Source organism: Felis catus, chromosome A1 (genome assembly GCF_018350175.1).
Source record: "Felis catus isolate Fca126 chromosome A1, F.catus_Fca126_mat1.0, whole genome shotgun sequence".
Classification (NCBI taxonomy): domain Eukaryota; kingdom Metazoa; phylum Chordata; class Mammalia; order Carnivora; family Felidae; genus Felis; species Felis catus.
The window spans coordinates 114,524,106-114,541,071 of NC_058368.1; the positions used below are offsets into that span (position 1 = coordinate 114,524,106).

The following is a 16,966-nucleotide window of genomic DNA, read 5'->3' on the forward strand; positions in this document are numbered from 1 at the left end:
CTAACTCCCACACTCTTGACTTTTCCCTATAATCCCAGATAATCTCAGATAATCTCAAAGTTGCTCTTCAATAGTGATCAGATAGGGTTAGCCTCAGCTGTTACAGGTTGTTGTTATTTTTTTTTAAGAAGAATATATTCAGGTATAATTTGTGGAATAAAAAATATTTAAAATGATTTACTACAAAGCTACAGTAATCAAAACTATGGTACTGCTATAAAGATACACATATGGACCAATGGAATGGAATAGAGTCCAGAAATAAATCATCATGCATATGGTCGAATGATTTTTTTTTTTCAACGTTTATTTATTTTGGGGACAGAGAGAGACAGAGCATGAACGGGGGAGGGGCAGAGAGAGAGGGAGACACAGAATCGGAAACAGGCTCCAGGCTCTGAGCCATCAGCCCAGAGCCTGACACGGGGCTCGAACTCCCGGACCGCGAGATTGTGACCTGGCTGAAGTCGGACGCTTAACCGACTGCGCCACCCAGGCGCCCCTGGTCGAATGATTTTTGACAAGGGAGCCAAGACCATTCAACAAGGAAAAGACAGTCTTTTCAACAAATGGTGCTGGGATAACTGAATATTCACATGCAAAATAATGAAATTGGACCCTTACCTATCACTACACACAAAAATTAAATCAAAATGGACCAAGACCCAAATTTAAGAGCTATGGAGCACCTGGGTGTCTTAGTTGGTTAAGCTTCCAACTCTTGATTTCTTTTTTTTTTTAATTTTTTTTTTTTAACGTTTATTTATTTTTCAGACAGGGAGAGACAGAGCATGAACAGGGGAGGGTCAGAGAGAGGGAGACACAGAATCTGAAGCAGGCTCCAGGCTCTGAGCTGTCAGCACAGAGCCCGACGCGGGGCTCGAACTCACGGACCATGACCTGAGCCGAAGTCGGCCGCTTAACCGACTGAGCCACCCAGGCGCCCCTCCAACTCTTGATTTCAGCTCAGGTCATGACCTCATGGTTCCTGGGTTTGAGCCCTACATCAGGCTCTGTGCTGACAGTACGGAAGCTGCTTAGGAGCAGAAAGCAATATACTGGCTCAGTATATGGCCAATAAGCCACAGGCTTCAGGTATGCCTCCCACTGACATGAGGAGGATAAAAGACAAATGGATATATTGTAAAATACCTGAAAAATCATGCTAGGTATGTTCCATCCATTACTATTATCCTGGAGCCATCATTTACACCAAGTTACATTGATGGTGAGGTACTCAAACTACTAACTGGAACCTTCTCACCCAGCAGTAATAAGAATCCCATAGTTACCTGATATCCTATCGGGTAGCCCTTAGAGTTTAGAGATCATGTCTTCTTGATTTCTGCAGACCTACTACTTAGTAAGTGGCTGAAACCCAGTATATACACAACATTGTTAATTCAAGAATGAAGGAATATGGAAAATGCAAAGATACTGGGGAGCATTTTACCTTGATCTCTTCTTGATCTTCCAGAGAAAACTCCATCAATTCATTTGAAATCTCCTCTGCCTGGTGTTCTTCTAGTTCTGAATTTTTATCCAATTTTTGAAGTGTAGTAATGGGACTGCCCAGATATTTCATTTCTCCTTCCACCAACTTTCCATTGTCCTGTCAATTATATTGACAATATTAAAAACTATTCAGAACCCTTACGTTATACTATATACAAAAATTAACTCAAAATGAAGCAAAGATTTGAAAGCTAGAATTATAAAACTCTTATAAGAAAACAGTGGGAAATGTTCATGACATTGGATTTGGCAATGATTTTGTGAATATGACAGAAGCATAGGCAATAAAAGAAAAAATGGACAAATTGGACTTAACAAAATTAAAAAGTTTTGTGCATCAAAAATACCACCAAGAAAGTAAAAAGACAACCCACCAAATGGGAGAAAATAGCGACAAATCATACATTTGATGAGGTATTAATATCCAGAATATATATATAAAAACTCATATAGCTCAACACCAAAAAACCAAATAGAATGAAAAATGGTGTAGCTGCCATGGATAACAGTATGGCAGCTTCCCTCCAAATTGAATATAGAATTATCTTATAATCCACCAATTCCATTTCTGGGTATATACCCTCAAAAAATGACAGCAAGGATTTGAACAGATATTTCTACATCAATGTTCATAGCAGCATTATTTGTAATAGTCAAAGGTGAAAACAACCTGGGCACCTGGGTGGCTCAATTGGTTAAGTGTCCAACTCTTGATTTTGGCTCACATCATGATCTCATGGTTTATGACTTTGAGCCCAACATCAGACTCTGTGCTGGCATCACAGAACCTACTTGGGATTCTCTGTCTCCCTATCTCTCTGCCCCTCCCCTGCTCTCTCTCTGAAAACAAACAAACAAGCAAACATTAAAAAAATAAATAAATAAAGCTTTAAAAAAAAAGAAGAAGACTACCCAGTAATTTACCAGGCTCCAAGTCTTCCTCTTCTCCAAGAAATCAAATATCCGAAACACGGTCAACTTAATCTACTTAGGATGTGCTGTGTTAAAAAGATTTTTCCCTAAGATTGAGATTAGACCCCAAATCCCTGGAATATCTTGAACCCACTGTCTATTAAAAGCAAGTGAATGCTTGGGTAACTTAAGACTCCAGTATCTAAATGGACAAAGGCACAATCATTTACTAGCAAAATGTGCATAGCTAATATTCACATGAAATCACTACTAATTGTTTTTAACATAAAACATTTATCAATCTAACTGGCAGTTAAAAAAATAAACATTTATCAAAAGAGCTATTGATTATTCATGAATTATGGAAATTCATAACTTTTTTTGAAAGGAATCTGGAAATATGTATCACAAATCTTAAAAATATATCCTTTAGCCTGGTAGTTATAATTCTTGGTACCAATCCTAAAGAAAAAATTTTGAAGTGTAGGCAAAGATTTATGCTCAAGACCTTACATAATAACATTATTTGTAAAAGCAAAATTGGGACCACTAAGTGTCCAAAAATAGGGAACTATGTAAATTGTGGTCCATTTGTTAGGGTAAAAGCATCCAACAAAGAATAATGTTTACTAGAAGTTTCAATATTAACTTTAAAAAAGCAGGATTGGGGCACCTGGGTGGCTCAGTCCGTTGAGCGTCCGACTTCGCTCAGGTCATGATCTCACGGTCTGTGCGTTCGAGCCCCGCATCAGGCTCTGTGCTGACAGCTCAGAGCCTGGAGCCCATTTCAGATTCTGTGTCTCCCTCTCTCTGCCCCTCCCCTGTTCATGCTCTGTCTCTCTCTGTCTCAAAAATAAATAAACATTAAAAAAAAATTTTTTTTTAAATAAATAAAAAATAAAAATAAAAAAAAAATCAAAAAGCAGGATATAGGGGCGCCTGGGTGGCTCAGTCGGTTAAGCGTCCTACTTCAGCTCAGGTCACGATCTCACGGTCCGTGAGTTAGAGCCCCGCGTCGGGCTCTGGGCTGATGGCTCAGAGCCTGGAGCATGCTTCCGATTCTGTGTCTCCCTCTCTCTCTCTCTCCCCCTCCCCCATTCATGCTCTGTCTCTCTCTGTCTCAAAAATAAACGTTAAAAAAAAATATCTTAAAAAAGCAGGATATAAAGTTATATATACGGGGCACCTGTGTGGCTCAGTTAAGCACCTGACTCTTGATTTCAGCTCAGGTAATAATCTCACAGTTCGTCAGATAGAGCCCCGCATCACGTTCTGCACTGTCAGATAATCTTGGGGTTCTCTCTCTGCCCCTCCCCCAACTCTCTCAAAAATAAATAAACTTAAAAAAAAAGGAATCTCTTTAAAAAAATGCTATATGTATGTAATTAATATGACTTCCACTCTAAAATTATATACATAGTTAAAAGACTAAAAATGAGGTAAAATGTTAATAGTTTTTCTCTATGAGGTAACTATTTTCTTTTTTATATTCCCTATCATATATATATATATATATATATATATATATATATATATATACACACACACACACACACACATATATATTTTTTAAGTTTATTTATTTATTTTGAGAGAGAGAGAGAACACAAGGCAAAGAGGAACAGAGAGAGAAGGACAGAGAGAGGATCCCAAGCAAGCTTTGTACTGTTAGCAGAGTCTGGTGCAGATCTTGAACTCACAAACCGTGAGATCATGACCTGAGCTGAAATCAAGAGTTGGACGCATAACTGACTGAGCCACCCAGGAACCCCTATATTTGCTATATTTTTAAACCATCTTCACAATGGGCACATAGTACTTTTAAAATTAGGGTGGGAGGAATCACATAAATAATAAAATAGAAAAAATTAACAAAAAACCTTTTTTTTTTAAATTTTTTTTTTCGACGTTTATTTATTTTTGGGACAGAGAGAGACAGAGCATGAACGGGGGAGGGGCAGAGAGAGAGGGAGACACAGAATCGGAAACAGGCTCCAGGCTCTGAGCCATCAGCCCAGAGCCCGACACGGGGCTCGAACTCTCCGACCGCGAGATCGTGACCTGGCTGAAGTCGGACGCTTAACCGACTGCGCCACCCAGGCGCCCCCAAAAAACCTTTTTTAACACTTATTTATTTTTGAGAAGGGGGGGAAGGGCAGAGAGAGGAGACAGAGGATCCAAAGCAGGCTCTGTGGTGACAGCAGAGAGCCCAATAAGGGGCTTGAACTCACCAACCACAAGATCATGACCTAAGCTAAAGTCAGATGCTTAACTGACTGAGCCACCCAGGGGACCCCAAAATAGAACAACTTTAAAGGCCTAAGAATTTTTTTATGTTTTTTTGCTTTGTTTTGTTTTGTTTTCATATTTGAGAGAGAGACAGACAAAGAGCGAGTAGGGGAGGGGCAGAAAGACAGAGACAGATTCCAAAGCAGGCTCCAGGCTCCGAGCTGTCAGCACAGAGCCAGACGCGGAGGTCCAACTCAAAAAATGTGAAATCATGACGTAAGTGGAACTCGGAAGCTTAACCACTTAACCGACTGAACCACCCAGGCGCCCCCTAAAGGCCTAAGAATTTTCTAACAAATAAAAACGTCAGAGGATGTCTCTTACTTTTCCCAGAGTTACTTCTCCAACCACTTTTCTCACCTAAGCCAGCTTAGAAAAATTGAAAGGGTTGTAATGCAGATCTGCCATCCTATAATCCACAACACCTCAGCAGACCCTTGATGAGGATGTTCAGTGACTCACCAGTAGAGAAAGGGGAGACATGTAAGGCTCCCCTGGTGTCTTTTGAAACTTCAGGCTCCTGGATGCCCACCACTCGGAGGACTTCAAAGTGTTATTCTTCTGCATAAGAAAAATTACATTGGCTGGAGGAAGACAAGTGTCAGCAAGCCCTGCCAAAAACATTTCATCAGGTGAAGCCATGAATAACCCTCACAAAACACATTAAGTATAATCAAGGTTGATCCTATATCCTGACAATACAAATTATGGTTTGGATTTGATGTATGATATGCAGATTTGCTTTGGAGGATACTGATTTTATGGTCACAAGCCAAAGGAACGGAGGAAAAGGGGAGCCTGAGTAGGGAGGGGATGGTGAGATTTCCAAAAAGTGATTACAAGGACAGTGTCAAATCAAGAATAAGCTGATTAAAACAGCCAAAAGCATGGGTATAACTTAGTCAGTGTGAGAAAAGAAGAACAGCAGCTATCTTTTATAGATACTGACCTGGGGGAAAGGATGACGGGCAGGGGAAAGAAAAAGATGGCTAGAAAACACAATTCAGGGCACCTGGGTGGCTCATATAGTTAAGGGTCCAACTCTTGATTTTGGCTGGGGTCATGATCTCCTTCCTGGTCATGGGATGGAGCCTTGTATCTGGCTTGGTGCAGAGGCTGGACTCTGCTTGGGATTCTCTCTCTCTCCCTCTCTGCTCCTCTCCTACTTGTGCTCTTTCGCACATGCGCTGTCTCTCAAAATAAATAAATACACATTTAAAAAAAAAAAACAAGAAAAGAGAATTCGTTGAAGGGATTAGTTAGAGAACGATCTTGGTGATTAGGTGGCTCTGTCGAGCCCAGTTTCAACTTAGAACTGACTGAAGGCCGGAGGCTCAGACAAAAAGGCCCATGGCTTTCTCAGAACATGGGCTAAGAAGCTTGACTAAGGGAGAAATAAGAAGAAATTAAGTAAACCCATACATGAAGCCATGCACAGAGTATGTGAACAACTTATATACATAATCTGTTTAAAAAAATAGCCCTAAATTCCCAAACTACACTAATAGAGATTTTTGCCCTTAAACCAATCAACTGAACATGAGGAATAATGATGATCTGCTCTGGAAGACATGGAGCTAGGTGTCTGTTCCAGGGTCAAATCTTAAAGATAAAAAACAAACCATAAATAATTTTTTGCCTTATAGTGAAGCAATTTGATTGTCTGCATACTGAGGGATAACAGTTCTGGGTCTCATAATGATACTGATGAGTTGCTCCCCTCACAGGGAGAAAAGTACTAATGTATCTGGGTTTCCATTTAACACTTACATTTTCTTTATTTGTGGGTGAGCTACATACTGCATCTTTCTTCCTGTTGCCACAGTCCAAAACATTTGGAGTGCTACAAAGCAGCTGTGCCTACAAGAGAACATTTTCTGAGAACATCCAGCATCCTTGAGCCACAGGTGAGGTGGAAAGCCTCTGCCTACCACCTGAGAAACAAACCCAAACCCAAGAAATAGATGTTACTCACTGGGCTGCATTTTGTAAAGTGCTGGTGATGATTCCTGAAGATCAAAAAAAGTGCTAGTCAGTAAACCCCAAATACTGTTTAGTTATTCCTCAATGGCTTGTGGCATCCCAACTTTTCCTTTTTTCCACTCTAGGAGCCCTATATCTAGTTGATATGTCTCCATACAATATGTAAAGTGCTCTCTGTGGCAAATATGAAGATGTTAAGTGACATCCTGGGGATAAGGCCCTCATAACCATATATAGAGATATCCATTAAAGATGATGAGCTTGTCCTACATCTTATGTAGACCAAATTTACTAATTTTCCAGCATTGACTATTGGGAGCTAATACTTATTTTTTATGAATTATTATCCCTACTGCCAAGATTTTATCCAGTTTGCATGAGTTAGGATTTTTAAAGCAAGTCAAATAAACTACAAGCAATCTAAAGTGAAATTTTCACATGTATTATTAAAAACAGTGGAAGGGCAGGGCGCCTGGGCGGCTCAGTCAATTAAGTATCTGACTTCGGCTCAGGTCATGATCTCTTGGTTCATGAGTTCAAGGCCCACATCAGGCTCTGTGCTGACAGCTCAGAGCCTGGAACCTGCTTTGGATTCTGTGTCTCCCTCTCTCTCTCTGTCCCTCCCCTGCTCACACTCTTTCTCTGTCTTGCAAAAATAAATAAAATGTTAAAAATTAAAAAAAAAAAAAAAAAAAAAACAGTGGAAGGGCGGTTGGTGGGCTCAGTCAGTTAAACGGTTAAACAACTGATTCTTGATCTCAGCTCAGGTCATGATCCCTTGGTTGGTGGGATCGAACCCCGTGTCAGGCTCTGCCCTGGCAGTGTGGAGCCTGCTTGTGATGCTCTCTCTTCTTCTCTTTCTGCTCTTCCCCACTCTTACTCTCTCTCTCCCTCAAAAATAAACATTAAAAAAACTGTTAAAAAAAAAGTCTTAATAAATTAATTAATTCAAAACTAATTAATTAAATTAATTATTTAAATCAATAATTAATTAAAACTAATAGGTTTAATTAATTAATTAAAAAACAGTCATGGAATGCTCTCACTAGTGTCCTAAAGTAGCTCCTAATTCACCTAAACATAGAAGGATAAAGTTCTAAAAAGATTAAAAGAGTCAAATGGAAACCTTACAATAAGTTTAAGAAGTTAATGAGTTGAATTGAAATAACTTCATTCCTGGAGCATTCCCTGATTGAATATTTTAAGATGTCCAACAAAGAGTCCCCATGAATAACAATACTAAACATTATAAAATAGTTCATACGTGCTAAATTCCATCCTTACAAGAGCAGTGATGAAAAGTATTATTATTATGTCTATTGTTATTTATTACAAATGAAGAAATTGAGGTCCAGTGAAGTTAAGAAAATCTTCAGAATCACAGTTGGTGAAATAGTAAGCCACTGGAATCCAGATGCTCTAACACTGCACTATTCACATGCAGGAAACAGCTTAGGCCTAAACGCAATATACCCTTTCCTTCATTTTTAAAGATAATACGGGTTGTATGGAATGGTTAAAATGAACTATTTAGATCTGAGCAACTTAAAAAATCTTTCCAGTGAGGGACTGAGGCTTTCAAGCCAACTTATACCCAAAGTAAAAGGTTCTACATACTGCAGAGATTGCACAGGATAAAATTCCTGTGCCAGAGCTGAAAAGGCTTCAGCATGGGGTTCATTTAGCAAAAGAACTTACATCCCAGCTAAATGTATGTCCTGAGGTCCTTTAGATTCCAAGTGGCCTGCAATCAAATGTGAAGAGTTAATCTTGTCCACACATCCTGTCTTTCCTTCTCATTTTTTTCATTGCCAGTAAGCCACATTAATTTCAAAAGCTGATGTTTTGAATGCATGGGCTCCTGATAGGTACCAATTTTATGGTACAAGGTACAAGTTCATGAAAACTTAAGAATTTATATATGTTACTTAAGAATTTATGCAGGAAATACTGCAGGACAGTAATGAACAGAGATTTTTTTCATGGGTAGGAAATAATGCTGATTACTCAGGAAATAGACCATTTATTCTGAAAATAGAACAAATACTAAAATGGCCGACTAGTGGGGTGCCTTGGTGGCTCAGTCAGTTAACTGTCCAACTCTTGACTTAGGCCCAGGTCATGATCTTATGGTTCTTTAGTTTGAGCCCGAATTAGGCTCTGCGCTGACAGCGTGGAGCCTGCTTGGGATTCTCTGTCTCCTTATCTCTCTGCCCCTCTCCTGCTTGCTCTCTATCTGTCTCAAAATAAATAAAAATAAACTTAAAAAAAAAAGATCGACTAGTGGGGCACCTGCATGGCTCAGTCAGTTAAGTGTTGGGGACTTTGGCTCAGCTCATGATCTCACAGTTTGTGGGTTTGAGTCCCACATCAGGCTCTCTTCTGTCAGCACAGAGCCTTCTTTGGATCCTGTCTCGCTCTCTCTCTCTGCCCTTCCCCAGCTGGTGAGTGCTCATTCTCTCTCCCTCTCAAAAATAAACAAACATTAAAAAAAATTATTGACTAGTAAAACATACTCCTTTTGGGCTCAGGCCCTACAAAACCACAAGAATTAGTTAACAAAGTATTTCTTTATGTTTCTTTGCCTTTGCTGAGATTATACTAGAGCATAAAACTTCCCATTTTAACTACTACTTTCATTCCCATCATCAATCAGTTAACAAAATATTCCTTCTTGTCTAAATTTTTCAAATGCAAAATGACTCCTATTTATGTTATTACATTTCTCTTCTTGGCTTATCATTCTCAAAAATTCCCTAGGTACCCACAGAATTTCAACTTCAAGGATCTTTACCTCCGTTAAAAAAAATTTTTTTTAATGTTTATTTATATTTGAGAGAGAGAGAGAGAGAGAGAGAGAGAGAGAGAGAGAGAGGCTCAGAGTGTGAGCAAGGTAGGGGCAGACAGAGAGGGAGACACAGAATCTAAAGCAGGATGAAGGCTCTGAGCTGCCAGCACAGAGCCCGATGTGGGGTTCGAACTCAGGAACCATGAGATCATGACCTGAACCGAAGTCGGATGGGCTTAACCGACTGAGCCACCCAGGCGCCCCTCTACCTAATTTTACCACCTTCCATCTCTATCTGACTACCCTGTTTTCTCCCTTAGAAGTTATTCTTTTCCTTGAGGCCTTTACCTCCCTTCTCCTTACCTGTTTCATCAAGGTCTGCAGAAGTGGTAAGCTGACTGGCAGACATCTCCCCACCACTGCTAAGATTGGAAAGATCAAGGCAACATTTTGGGGTTCCTCTGTTGAGACATAATAGTACAGCAAGATTCCCATTAAGTTGTAATAACCTTGAAAGGCAAAGATCACATTATCCTCTTCATCTGAAACACCCCTCAGGAACCTTTTCTCTACTCCAATAATTTGCATCTCATTTCCTCCTCACCAACATATTGAGACAAGTAATTTTTTTTCAAATTGAGGACCAAACATTATTGGCTGAGGTGGGTCTTGACCCCACATCTTTTGCCCTACGCACTGTGCGTACATAGATTTAGTTTCTCCCTGGAGTCTCTAGTACTTCTCAGGTCTATAACTCTCCAACTAGCCGAGGCATCAGAGCATGGCATGACCAGAATTTAAAGTACAATAATAATAACACTAATATTAATACAAATAAAAATACCAACTCCTATAACACAATAGAGTTTTCAAAGACTTTTCCCAGACATCACATCATTTAATTCTCATAAGATCCTAGTAAGATAGGAAGAGATTGTTATTTCTATGTCACAGAAAAGAAGCCTGAGGGTCAAGAGTCACACTGTTACTGAAGGGCAGGGTTTAAAACTTAAACCCTGATCTTTGAGTCACAATAATTTTTTAAAAATGTTTTTTTAGTATTTACTCATTTTTGAGAAAGAGAGAGAGGGGCAGAGAGAGAGGGAGACACAGAATGAGAAGCAGGCTCCAGGCTCTGAGCTGTCAGCACCCACAAACCTTGAGATCATGACCTGAGTCAAAGTCAGACACTTAACTGACTGAGCCACCCAAGTGCCTCCTCCCCACTTTTTTTTTTAATGTTTATTTATTTTTGAGAGAGAGAGAGAAAGAGAGAGTGTGGGGGAGGGATATGGAGAGAGGGAGACACAGAATCTGAAGCAGGAGCCAAGATAATTTTTTAAAAACCCCAAGGCTGTGCCTGGGTGGCTCAGATGGTTAAGCCCCCAACTCTCACTTCATGATCTCACGGTTTTTGAGTTCCAGCCCTGCATGGGGCTCTGCACTGACATCACAGAGCCTGTTTGGGATTTTCTCTCTGCTCCTCCCCTGCTCATACTCTCTCTATCAAAATAAATAAATAAACTTTTACGATAAACAAACAAACAAACAAATAAATAAATTGGGGCACCTGGGTGGCTCAGTCGGTTGAGCAACTAGCTTCAGCTCAGGTCATGATCTCAAAGCTGGTGAGTTCGAGCCCCACATCAGGCTTGCTGCTATCAGCTTGTGCCGGCTTCAGATCCTCTGTCCCCCTCTCTCTCTGCCCTTCTCCCAGTTGCTCACTCTCTCTCAAATATAAACTTTAAAAAAATAAATAAATAAATAAAAATCCCAAGGCTATTTGGAAAAGCAAAGGAGATAAGATGTAAAAGGTGGATTTACCCAGACAAAACACTTAGGTTTGCAGAATCGCCAAAGAGTTTGTTCACTGGAGTTCTAGGGAGATCTGGACAGGTGGTAAAGGAGGTGTCTCTCTCCAAGAGCAGGTTTAATATCTTCCTCTGACTGGACCTAAAACTGGGTCCTGAGCCAGGATGTACATCCTCTTCTGCAGATGAAATCAATTCTGCAGACATGGCCTCCTGAGGAAAAAAAAAAATAACACCTACCTAAGAGGTGAACATCATCTACATAGGTCCCTCACAGGCTGTCCAGTTTTCACAACCTCCTCCACCCTTTCCAGCAGCAGCCCAGTGGCTCAGTACTGGAGAAAGGACATCCCTAGCATCACAACTAGGCATGAAAGTTGAATCCCACTTGCCCCAAGCACCTTGACCTTTTTCTTGGAGCCGAACTTATCTAGAGGCAAACGCGGGACTTTTTTTTTTTTTTTTTTTTTTTTTTTAAAGTAAGCTGTACACCTAAAGTGGGGCATGAACTCGCGAGAACAGTTCCACATTCCATTGACTAAGCCAGCCAGGCAACCCAAAACCAGGACTTCATTAAAAAAGGAATGAGGGGCGCCTGCATGCCTCAGTCCGTTAAGCTTGGGGCTCTTGATTTCAGCTCAGGCCATGATCTCATGATCTCACGGGGGTGAGATCGAGCCCCTCCAGGGCTCTGCCCTGGGCCTGGATCCTGCTTATGATTCTCCATCTCCCTCTGCCCTTCCCCCTTCCCCGCCCCCCCGACTCACCAGCTCTCGAAGGAAAAAAAGGGAGAAAGGGATGAAAGAGAGAGACAGAGAGAGAGGAAAAAAGAAAGAAAAAAAGAAAGAAAAGAAGAGAAAAAGAAGAGAAGAGAAGAGAAGAGAAGAGAAGAGAAAAAAGAAAAGAAAAGAAAAGGCTTTCACTTATTCGGGGGCCACACAGCTAGTGACTACTGACAGGAAAGAATTCGGGTCTCCTAACTCACGATAATGCTTATTAAATCCCCTGAAGTTCTGTTTGTAGAGCCCCCACTGGACCCTGGGGGACGCTGAGGTTTCCGTGATACCGGTGGAGAGGGTTCCCGGCTTACCTCAGATTGGAGCCAGAGATTCACCTTCAGGAAAAACAAAGGTGGGGAGTCAGTCACAAGCGAAGACTTGAGCAGAATTAAAGGAAATCTGACGAAAGGAGTCAATTAACCAGACTACGATTCCGCTTCTAGACTGGATAGGCCGAGAGGACCGAAGTTACAGCCACAGTGCAAGAATATCAACAGTCACAGGGCCTGGCTATTCAAACCTTCCGCCTCCCCAGTAAACCTATCCCATTCACTTCAAGACTGCGTCAGCCAATCTGCGCCCGCGCGCGCCCAGACTCCTTTGGCCAATCGTTTGGCTCTACATCACTAGGCGTGACCTTGCTTTGGAAGGAACACAATTTGCCCCGCCCCTCAGCCAGAGCAGGATGCCGATTGGCCAGGGTTCAGTAAACCGCTAGGTAAGCCCCGCCCCCCGAGTGCCTGGCACACCATTGGTTCTCCCTCTGGCCAATCTCCACACCCTTCCTGAGCACTCTATTCCCTTAGCCCTTCCAACCCCGGGAGATTTAAACTGGACTTCGGTAGCGAGTACTGGTCTTTAAGATAATACCTGGAGAGAGTTGTTTGGGTGACAGGGTGTTTTAAACTTTTCTTTCCCCTTGCTTCTTTCTTGTGTCGTTACTTGGGCCTTTTCATCTTCGTTTTTCTTGCCTTCCGTTGGAGATGGAGCATTTGCCACCGGTATGGCAGATGTTGAGGCGAGACAGGTGTGTGTATTTATGCTACATTTATGTATTGACCCCTTCCAATAGCTTTCATTGTTTCCAGTTCCTTTTAGAGCTCAGCATTTCTGAGACTCTAGGTTATGCAGGATAAAGGAAATTCCTTTTCAGGGAAAACAGGGGAATTAAATCATCTCTTGGTATAATCCTTATCACAGTCCAAAGGATCCCAAGCTTTGGCCGTTTATGGAAATTTGAACATTGATAGGTGATACTAAGAATTTATTCTTAATGTTGGGGATTTGAATAATCCTGCGGGAGTGGTGGTGGGTATAGATGGTGGGTGGTGGGTATAGACGAAACAAGATTTGCCATGAGTATTAAGCAATGGGTAACTGGGGGTACATTATATCACTACTGTCAAAGTTTAATCATCTGGGGATCTTGTTAAAATGCAGGTTCTGATTCAGTAGGTCTGGGTTGGCGTCCAAGATTCTGCATTTCTAACAAGCTGATGCTGATGCAGCTGGTCCTGAGACCATACTTTGAGTAGCAAAACATTATGGCATGCTCTTCTCTATTTTTGAAATTTTCTACACACACAAAAAGATGTTCAAAATAACTTGGAAGCTCTTTGAATGCAAGCTCCTTAAAATGATGAATCAATAAGTAGAGAGTGGGGCCTAGGAATTATCAACGCACTACTCATGCTGGTGGTTTGCAAATCACATTCTGAGAAACAAGTAAGCAATGCAACAGTTCAGCCACAAACACAACCTTTATCCGGTGTCCACATCTTGGTGGTGGTAGTTGCTAAGAAGTACAGCATAGTCAGCTGGGTTTTATCCTAATACCCTTTTCATATGGAGAATCTGCTTCCCCAGAAAGGAGGTATGTGAAGAGTCTTTGTTCTCTGGGATTGAGATGGTGAGTGTGGGAGTCAGCACAGAGCCCTGCCATGCTAGGTGAGTTTGAAAAACAGACTAGGGGTTAAGGGAGTGTGTGTGGGATGAGTTGGTTTTTACTTTGAAAACCATAATCACACTTCATGGGACCATTGTATACTTCCCCTGCAGGTGGGAGGTAGAGACAGATGAAGTTGTTCTACAGCGGCGGCAAAAACAGATAGATTATGGCAAGCGCACACCTGGTTACCAGTGTTTCCTGCAGCAGGTCCCCAAGTGAGTGCAGTTGTGCGGGGTCACAACAAGCATGTCAGCTAAGTGGCTTTGGTTCAATGTAGGGTGATGGAAAGATATTAGAATATGAATGCTCTCACAAAGTCTCATCATTACTAAAACTAAGTCTCCTGAAATGTAGCCCCTAAATAAATTTTCAAGACTTTTTTTCAAATGGAACAAATCCTACTTGGCCCATGAGACTTTCAAAAGCTCAATCCATGTTTGCTAATGAAGTTTTTCTTTCCAACCATTTTTACTTCATACCGCCAGCTGACTTCACTAATTACAACATACTTGCCTAATTACATGTAAGTTTCCATGCATACGGGCAAACTAAATGTATAAAGAGGTAGTATGTATTTTAAAGGGATGTCAGATACTGTCTTTTATATCTATCTTGACTTCTGAGGGAGTTGGAATATCTAAATTACCCTTGCCAGAAGAATATTAGGAATTTAGGAAGTTTGGTGCTTAATCCCAACTGAAGATTTATTTTTTCTATTGAATTGCGGGCATTGATCCTACCTGACTCTTAAGAAATCCTAATGAGTCTCCTAATTCACTGTGATAAACTGACCTGTGCCCCTTCCCCCTGATCTGAGTCTGAAACATATCTGTCATTGCCAGGGCAAAGCGACAGCCAGGACTTCACCCTCAAACACCAAATAAGAACAGGAGGTACAGCCGTCGCTCGTGGGATGCCCAAATCAGGCAGTGGAGAAGAGCTCTACATTCTTGGGACCCCCCCAGCCAGCCTCTGCAGGGCCGGGGGGCTGAGGGGTGAGTGCATTATTCTTGGTTTCTTGTTTGAGTGGTGGACTGAGCCCCACCTCTCCTTACTTTGCAGGGGTTTAGCTTTTAATGGCTGAAAAGGGAGAGTCTGAATGAGGTGCATGTTCCTCTGACTCTGCTGCATTCCTAGGCAGGGGATGGAGCATCTCTTAGAGCCAATGGGTTCCACCCCTTTGGATGACCTTTTGGATGACTGGTTCCAGGCCCTGGAACCCTCAACGAATCTGGATGGAGACCAGAAGGGAGCCCAGGTAGTCTTCTATCCACCTATCTTCTACCTGTCTTCTAAATCCCACTGGTGCACTGTTAGAGATGGAGTCTGGCCTATGAGGTGACAATTAGCATGGGGTTCAAGGTAGTAGTCCAAGAATGAAAGAAGGAAAATGGAGCAGCAAGAAAAAATAGGACATGAATAAAAAACACTGAGAACTAAAGGTGGCATAAGGAGATTTAATTATAGTTAGTAATGGCAGGGAAGTTGGGCTGCACTGGGGGCTATCTTATACTTGATGAAAGGGGTATAATCTTCCTTGGAATTGAGGCCTGAAACCTGACGTGGAGGATTTGGGTGTTTGTTTTTTTCAAGTGTCTCATTTTATAAATGTTTTGCATATGAGCCAAAGCTAACTTCTTATTCTCAATCATTGAACTTTATTAAAGCATTGTTAATAATAAAAGGATAATAAATAACAAAATTATAAAAGGATAATAAATAATAAAAAAAGGAGGATCATCAAGTGGTGAAGACCAAGGACTTTAAAGCATCAAGGACTGCTCTGTAATATTACCTTTGCCTACCAGATGGGCAGTCACTTAATCTCTCCAACCATTTCATCTGTCAAATAGAGACATTTGCTCATTTCATGATTCTAAGCAAAAATGAGAATACTTTTTTAAAGTATGTAGCACGGTGTCTGGTACATAATAAGTGCTCCACAACAGTAATTACTGGAAACCATGTCTCCTATACTTCATGGCCTTGTTCCCTCTTTTGCCAAGGGGAAATGTGCAGGGCAAGGGAATATGCAGTGCATCTATCTTCCCTCCACCCCTATTTTCTTGATAAATCTCACTTTCTCTTCACTCTTCTTTTTCAGTTTGCAGACTTGGTGGCTCCTGCCTACTCCCTTCCCTGGCTCTGTGAGGAAGATCCCCACCACTGGTGCTACTTTGTAGCTGATCAGTTACATATCTGTCCTAGACTTGAGTGGGGCACAAAATATTTAGAGAAAACAGACGTCTTTCAAGGGACTTGCTGCTAAGTTGTAATAGTGTAATAGTTGTAATAGTGAAGATTATTTGCATTACTGCTACTTCCCAATCGATTAAAAAAGAAATCTAAAACTGCTGTACAAAAAGATGGCAACACGAAGGCATTGTTTAAAGCCTCTTTTTCTTTTTGCCTTTCTTTCTAAACCTTTTTTGATAGCTGAGCCTCGAATTTACATGAAAGTCAGGAACCATTTAGCTGTTCCTCACCCTCTTCCCTACTAACGTCTACATGCAGTCTTTTCGAAAAAAGACTTAAACTTTGGCTGAGGTGGGAGATGGTGGTAGTGGTGGAGATTTAATAAAGGGTGGTATCCTGTTCCTAAAGAGGAAATATACGGACATGAACATCTTTTCTCCAGCTGCCTGTTTCCTCCCTCCCTGTCTTAAGTGGTCCAGCTGTAGCCACCATACTCCTCCTTCCCTCCCCCCCCAACCCACCCCCGCAAGCAACTGAACCGCCTATGATGTCATAATCACAACCCCATTACCTCATCCTGCTCGGGGGTGGGGGTGCGTAGAGGAAGGAAGAGTAGTGGACAGCCCTGGGCCCTCCGCAGCTTCACAAAGTGTTTTGGGTGAGGGCTAATTACAAAACCAATTTGGAACGGCCGCGCAACCGTTGCAAGTCCTGGGTTTATAAGGTTCGAGGCGATCCGGCAGCT

General features: G+C 41.5%; 2 protein-coding genes across 11 annotated transcripts in view; one reads left to right on the forward strand and one right to left on the reverse strand.

Moving 5' to 3' along the window:
• The window catches only part of CDC25C (cell division cycle 25C), a 34,401-nt gene extending 17,492 nt beyond the window's left edge, over positions 1 to 16,909 (reverse strand). The window contains exons 1-9 of one of the 10 annotated variants that reach the window (XM_045059609.1): positions 16,793 to 16,909; positions 12,389 to 12,412; positions 11,312 to 11,511; positions 9,851 to 9,948; positions 8,398 to 8,443; positions 6,692 to 6,725; positions 6,487 to 6,576; positions 5,179 to 5,277; positions 1,454 to 1,612 (exon numbers count right to left, since the gene is read on the reverse strand). In XM_045059609.1, coding sequence (XP_044915544.1) covers positions 1,454 to 1,612; positions 5,179 to 5,277; positions 6,487 to 6,576; positions 6,692 to 6,725; positions 8,398 to 8,443; positions 9,851 to 9,948; positions 11,312 to 11,505 — 720 coding nt within the window. In that variant the 5' untranslated portion in view covers positions 11,506 to 11,511; positions 12,389 to 12,412; positions 16,793 to 16,909. Of the gene's footprint in view, positions 1 to 1,453; positions 1,613 to 5,178; positions 5,328 to 6,486; positions 6,577 to 6,691; positions 6,726 to 8,397; positions 8,444 to 9,850; positions 9,949 to 11,057; positions 11,109 to 11,311; positions 11,512 to 12,388; positions 12,728 to 12,947; positions 13,080 to 16,792 lie in introns of those variants that run through there. The other 9 variants (XM_045059610.1, XM_045059635.1, XM_045059615.1 and 6 more) reach the window with 9 other exon arrangements.
• LOC101087194 (oocyte-specific histone RNA stem-loop-binding protein 2-like) lies at positions 12,968 to 16,417 on the forward strand. Its single transcript, XM_023255607.2, is given in 7 exon segments — positions 12,968 to 13,104; positions 13,944 to 14,024; positions 14,136 to 14,240; positions 14,868 to 15,020; positions 15,163 to 15,283; positions 16,130 to 16,212; positions 16,214 to 16,417. Coding segments are annotated over 7 exon segments (633 nt in total). The 5' UTR covers positions 12,968 to 13,060; the 3' UTR covers positions 16,260 to 16,417.
• Positions 16,910 to 16,966: the final 57 nt, after the last annotated feature.